We start from the raw sequence: 6,664 nt of genomic DNA, 5'->3' as shown, positions 1-6,664 counted from the left end.
AGACCACGTATCAACAAAATTTCATCCACCGGAGAACACCGCCCAACCCAAAAGTGCACTAGGTGTGGATAGTCGAGACATGAAAATCAATGTGCAACCAACCTTTATCTTATAATCAAAATAGTGACCAACGGGGATAGAGGCAATAAACATACCCACAGTGGGATCCTCCGTTAAATCAGACTTTCCAAACATTGAGTTCAATTTTTAACATCATGCTTTCATTTTGAAATTGGGACAGTGCTTTGCAGGTGGCATCGGGCTGGGTGGGGCATCCCTATTGCGATTGGAAGGTGCGTGGAGCCAATTAACGAAGGTATGGACAAGGTTCAAATTTTTAAACTCGCTTTCGTTTTGAAAAGGGCTTTGCATGTGGCATCAGGTTGGGTGGGGCATCCCTATTGCAAATGGAAGGTACATGGAGTCGCTCGTCGAACTTTTGAACAGTGTGCACATTTAAAAATTGCAGTCTACTTTTAAAATCGGGACAAGGTCTTATTACGACATCGAGTTGTGTTTGGTCTCCCTATTGCGAGTGACGGTTGGTGGGAACAACCATTCAAAAGTGGGGTCATTGCGTTGGGCCATGCCATCAGGTTAGGAATCATCCACTGTTGTGCTGAGAAGTTCAGCCCGATCGCGATGACCCTTTGAAGGTTGAAATTTCCATATGATGTAAGCAAAATATTAGATATCATACTTTTGTGGGGGACATGTCAAGAAACATATTCGTACATGTGAAAGGGTCATTCGTATAAAAAAAAAAAAAAAAAAAAAAAAACTCTTTTTTTTGGTAATGATACTCACTCATTACTTAAAGTTCATCATATGTACTATAAAAACGTAAGTTTATCCCTCTAAAGCTACTAAATTAATCATTTTGGTTAACATCATGTAGATATAGGATAAAAGAAATACTAGAGTCTTCGCATTCAAAGCCAAATCTCCCTAAGAAATATTAGACTCCGCTTTTTTTTTTTTTTTTTTTTTTTTTTCCCTTAAGATTTATTGGTCTTAGAGTCATAGTTTCTAATTGAGAACATCTTTTATATTTCTCTCATCAAGTTCTTTTGAATAAATTCGGGTTGGCTAATAATGAACCCTATCAGTTCATTTTTTGAGGGTCAACCCAACCAACCCGTTGGGCCGGGTTGGGTCAGCGGGTTTTTTTTTTTTGTTTTTGTTTTATATATATATATATTTTTTAATTTTGACTTTTTTTTTTCAGTACTTTCTTAATCCTTCTCTATTGAAGGATTTGATTTTTGTGGATGTAGGAAGCGGCGGTCGACTGGCGAGGGAGCAACCGTAGGCGATGCGACGAGGGAAATATAAGGGAGATAATATTTCCGAAATATAGATGGCGCGGCGAGGGTTTGAAGTTGAACTTCGTTACTTCTTCAAGTGCACGGAGGGAACAATTATGTTTTTTTTTTTTTTCCATATATATATATATATAAAAGAAAAAAACTCCTCTAGATGGCGTGCAATAGGCGGTACGAGGGAACAATTATTGCGACCCTTTTAACTTTTATTTCATTATATATATATATATTCGGGTCGGGTCGGGTTGGGTCGATCCGACCTTGAAATGGGATAACCCGAGACCCGACCCAAATTCGATATTTTTTTTAACATTTTTAACCCAATCCAACTCTTACATTTGGGTTGGATAGTCTCAGTTGATCGGATTACCGGATTTTTTGAACACTTCTACAAATTAGTTTGGTTGAGCGGTAATTAAATTCCATTCCATCTTTAGACTAAAAAAACAATGAAATTGCCATTTGTAATATAAAGTTGCTTTTATAGGGTGATTTGTCTGGGTTTAGTTTATCGACGAGACGATCAATCACGATTCCACAAGTCGAAACAAGACCACGTGAGCTCACTCCCAATTCTGAATCTCTTTCAAAATGTGGAAGCTCAGCCGAGGCGTATTCGTCGACGACGAAGAGCATGGTCAGAGTTTATTGGATGAAGATTCAGAAGATCTATGCTCTCTAACTCCTGTACAGGTACTTCAAACAACGATCACAAAGCTCCCCTGATAGAAATTTTTATGGGTTTTTCCTCTACTTTTGTTTCTTCTTCTTATTTTCTGAACAGAGACTGTACGCTTTTGGAGGCTGCTTGACGGGGGGCGTGGTTTGCATGATTTTGGTATGAACATTTTTAAGCCACTTCTACATTTAACACAATTTCACTTTCTTTTATGTTTTATGCATCTCGTGTTTATGGGGAACTTTGATGATTATTCTGGATTTGGGTCTCAAGTTATGCTCTGGGTATGACTGGTAATTTGGGTTTTCTCTGTATCCATTGATTATTTTGGGATTTAATTTAGATTTACATTCTCTAACTATCCACTGGTTGGCCCTTGAGGCTTCAAGTATAAATTGACAAACACAACAAAGAAGGAATGTGGTATCGAATTTGGATAGAAAGCTAAGGAATTCATTCTAAGAACTATAAAGGGGGTCCCAAAGAAAAATTAAGTCGCTTGGTCAATTGGGAGACTGTTTCTACCAATTGAAAATGGAGGAATCTTGATTGGGGATATAAGGAAGAAAAATGCACCTTAATTATCAAATGGATATTGCGACTTTTTACTGACTCTGATGGAATGTGGAATGAGATTCTATCCGGTATTTATGGGAGAGTAAGAGGTTGTTTTACCAGTAAGGAGGGTTAGGTGCTACTGCTTTCAAAGTTCGTCTTCCAATATTACAAAACTGAGATGATTTATGGAGGCATTCACTAGTATTGAGGTGGCAAATCGAAGGAAAATCTTATTCTAGAGAGACTGCTAGGCAGGGGAGTAATCACTGTTGGCAATATTTTGAAGGTTGTTTGTAGCTTCACCAGGTAGAAAATGACCATAGGTGAAGCTTGGGAGGATATCCTTGGAATTGGAACATGACAACCACTAAGAGCTTAACTGAACCAGAAATGGGCATTGGGCAATTGAGCAAGGAGTTGTCTGCACCAATCTGGAGGGAAAGAAGCCAAAAAGAAGTCAACTTCTTTGTGTGGACATTATGTCATGAGGGTGAAAATTCAGTTGATGGGAGGGTTTCAAAGGAGAAAATTTGGTTTTAAAACCAAGTTAGTTCGTCCTTTTTTGCAAAGAAGAAAAGAAACAAGACCACCTATTCTTTATCTATTATTAACTGTAAGCTATGTTGCAAAGCTCCACTTAATAAAATGCAGTGCACTTGGGAGTCAGTCAAAGACAGAGGATATTATCCAATTGTTATCGAGCTGCAGACTTGACAAGAAAGATAAAACCATATGGATTAATGCAGTAAAAGCAATCTTGCGGGGTACTAGTGAATTCAGGTTTCACAAACTAAAATTTTCTTCATTATTGAATTATCATAATCAGTAAACAATGGGACTATTCAAGAGTTATAGTTAATTGTCAAAAACATAATATATCGCAGGCAATTGACAGTAGTAGATTGGGGGGTGGAGTTGACAAAGCTTTTTGGTCCCTCAAAAAGTCTAGAGTGTTTTCTTCTCGCTCTGCCTTTATTAAATTAACCAAAACTAGTCAAAAAACTTAAGGCCCTATGATTATGCTGAGTTTGATGTTCCAAAGAAGATAAAAGTCTTCCTCTGGAGTCTTAGCCACAAAATCTTGAATGCTCAAGAAAGCTTAGGAACCACAGCATGCACCTTCAGTTTGTTTTTTGTGCCTAAAATGAGAAGAAAACATTGAGCATCTTTTCCTCAGATGCTCTTTTTCTTTGAGGGGATGGGAATAGCTTCTTAAGGCTTTTGGTTTATGCTCTTGTCTACCCGAGAAGATGGAAGATTGGCTTATTGAAGCCTTGAATAGGTAGAGCCTGAAAGGAAGGGTGAGAATTTTTTTGGAGATGTGTCGCCCGTGCGCATGTGTGGAAGCTTTGGAAAGAATGAAGCAGAAGGATCTTCAAATATAAGTCACTTGCTTTTGATGGATTTTGTAATTTAGTACAAATTACATCATCGATATGGAGCCTTAAACACAAGGTTTTTTTTTTATAGCATAGCTGAAATCCTCCAAAATTCGGAGGCTGGGATGGTACAGTTGTCAATTGTGAGGGCACCTCCTTTCCTTTATGTTCCTAGGCCGTGTTTTTTGTGATGAATACATCCGAATTTCTAATAATATATATGCACACATATACATATATATACATATACACACACACATACACATTTTGCAGACTAATTTTCGTATACTAGTGTTTTACTCTTTCACCCTTCGGTATTGATTGATGATTTTGTTCATTGCTTATTTTTTTCTTCATCGGTGATATATTTTTTTTCTTTTATCTGAAGTTCCATTTGGATTTCTATGATTCTAGATCAACATATCGGCTCCATTGACTTCTATTTTGCTCGTAATCTGAAACTGCGTTAAGTGAGAAATTTGATCTGTTTGCTACATTTTCTTCTTCTTGCAGTCATTGCTTGTTTTTGCTAAGCCACTCAAATTTGCTGTACTTTTTACATTTGGCAATGTTTTGGCAGTCGGAAGGTACAACCAATTAAATTAGAAAGCAGTCGTTGTTGTTACATTCTACATATGTCAGCAGTTAAGAAGTATTATTTTGAGGATCACTTTTGTTCACTTTCACTGCATACTGGCTTGCATCGAATACTTTTTGTAATCTTCTATCTCATACATTTCCTTCAAGAAGTTCATTTGTTTATAAACAAAAGGAAGATAATCGTGGGGGAAAACTTTTAATGTATTTTCACTGTATTGTTCCTTTTCCTTGAGGAATTAATATTCTAAATTGCATCTTTTTGGCAGCACAGCCTTCCTCTTTGGACCTGGGCAACAAATAAGAATGATGTTTGATTCTGTTCGTATATATGCGACAGCCATTTACCTGGGATGTGTTGTTCTAGGTCTTATATGTGCTCTCTGGGTAAGTTACGATTCTGACTATATGGTACTATAAGTGGAAGCAGACTTAAATTACTGATGCATTAAGATATTCAATAAACAATCTTCACATAATCTGTGGAACACAATACTAATGGCATTTCCTATTAGGTCCCTCTGCATCTGTTCCACAAGGTTCCCAAATACAGTTTTAGCATTGTTTTTCTTTGACAAATTAATCATGTAATGTATCAGAATGTCATATCAACCTAGGATAGACTTCTGCAAACAGATAATGCCTCATATTTAGTCTTCTAAATGAGTTTCCTTGCTATTCATATTTCATTTTTCAGATACACAATAAGATCTTGACAGTGATTGCTATGATAAGCGAGATATGTGCACTAATATGGTATGTTTACCTCTATCGTTGGCATTCCTCTATTCAATTCAAGTTTCATTTAAAACTAGAGGATGAAGAGGCTTTTCCACTCGATGAAATGTGTTCAATCATATCTTGCGAAACTCTTCTTGCATCTAAACTAGATTAGGCCATGACTTTCTTGGTTTATCATGTTCCAGGTATAGTTTGAGCTATATTCCTTTTGCCCGGAGGATGGTCTCTGAATTGATGATCCGATTTTGTGACACAGAACTATAGACGATGAAACTTGCGATGATGATTCAGTGTCTTCAAGATCTGAAATCGTCTTGTCTTTGTTGTTTTTACATTTTAGTGAGCACAAGACCAGTTGGAGATTTGTTTTATTTTTATTTTTTGTTTTTGTTTTTTGGTCAAAGTTGAGTCTGTCCACATAAATGTATAATCCAAAAAGCCAGTTCAATGCTTTTGCTAATTTTCTAAATATAACAACATTCTTTTCGCCATATTAACTTAGGTACGTCTCTCTATCTTTATATCTCAATGGGAAGTATTTTCCAGGTAAAACAAAGTCAGAAAGTTTAGAATGGAAGTAGGAAGCCCAATCATCATGCAATAAGCTTCATCTTACTATCTGTTGAAGCCCATTAAACCTCATATCCAAAATCAGCAAAAGTGAATCAATTGTCCAGGTTAGCAACAACATCCACTTTTTCTATCTATTTGATTTGGTTTGATCCTTTACATGAAATTTTCTACATTATTCCATGTTAAACTAGCACTAAATACTAAATTCAAAAAGCTCAAGTTGATAGGCTAGAGTATGTTAGTTCTTTTATATACATTCTTAATATTCAAAACCAAAGACTCAACCAACCATCAAAAAGAAAGAAAAGGAGAAAACTAAAGGTACAAATAAACAACCTTGTTAGAAAGCCTGGCTTTCCTTTCCCAAATATCTTGTTATCTAGCATTCATTTATGGTTTCTTACATAATAGTCAGATCAGACGATTGAGAATTCCACATCAAAAAAATCAAGGGACCTCACACTCTTTGTAAGATAGATGAGCTAGTTCTCTCCTTGTCAATTGATTTTGAGATAAAATCTCATATTATCGGATACTAACACATTGATAAAATGATATGTTTGAGTTAACTGCTGGGCTGCAAGCCCATAAAAATGAACAGGAAAAGAACTCAGATCAGAGCTCCTGGCTATATTTTAATGGCCACTTGCCAGTTAGGTTCTGAAAGTGAAATCCAGAGATATCATGCTTTGTGTGCTCTGTTATGACTGAAGAATTTATAAAATATTTGTATATTATGACACAAACCTTACATCATGACACCATGTGGAAAACTTTTCCGCCTACCTCGATGGTCTCCCTCCACCTACCCA

At 36.5% G+C, this 6,664-nt stretch overlaps 1 protein-coding gene across 1 annotated transcript; it reads left to right on the top strand.

Annotated features, from left to right (window-relative positions):
- Nucleotides 1–1,773: 1,773 nt before the first annotated feature.
- Nucleotides 1,774–5,770, top strand: LOC120072195 (Got1/Sft2-like vescicle transport protein family). The gene is made up of 6 exons (XM_039024605.2): nucleotides 1,774–2,018; nucleotides 2,110–2,163; nucleotides 4,455–4,528; nucleotides 4,808–4,925; nucleotides 5,236–5,294; nucleotides 5,465–5,770. Exons 1-6 carry the CDS (start codon nucleotides 1,917–1,919, stop codon nucleotides 5,541–5,543), a joined length of 486 nt encoding a protein of 161 aa, XP_038880533.1. The 5' UTR covers nucleotides 1,774–1,916; the 3' UTR covers nucleotides 5,544–5,770.
- Nucleotides 5,771–6,664: the final 894 nt, after the last annotated feature.

Source organism: Benincasa hispida, chromosome 1 (genome assembly GCF_027475165.1).
Source record: "Benincasa hispida cultivar pf3 chromosome 1, pf3_genome.v1.1, whole genome shotgun sequence".
Lineage (NCBI taxonomy): Eukaryota > Viridiplantae > Streptophyta > Magnoliopsida > Cucurbitales > Cucurbitaceae > Benincasa > Benincasa hispida.
Note: the sequence above shows the minus strand (reverse complement) of the source record. Positions and strands in the feature narration are given on the sequence as shown.

Bases quoted from the DNA above. Each gene is read 5' to 3' on its own strand.
- LOC120072195 (XM_039024605.2), top strand. From the start codon at position 1,917: ATGTGGAAGCTCAGCCGAGGCGTATTCGTCGACGACGAAGAGCATGGT. The intron at 2,164-4,454 runs GTATGAACATTT...TTCTTCTTGCAG, and splicing joins GCGTGGTTTGCATGATTTTG to TCATTGCTTGTTTTTGCTAA. The intron at 4,529-4,807 runs GTACAACCAATT...TCTTTTTGGCAG, and splicing joins AATGTTTTGGCAGTCGGAAG to CACAGCCTTCCTCTTTGGAC.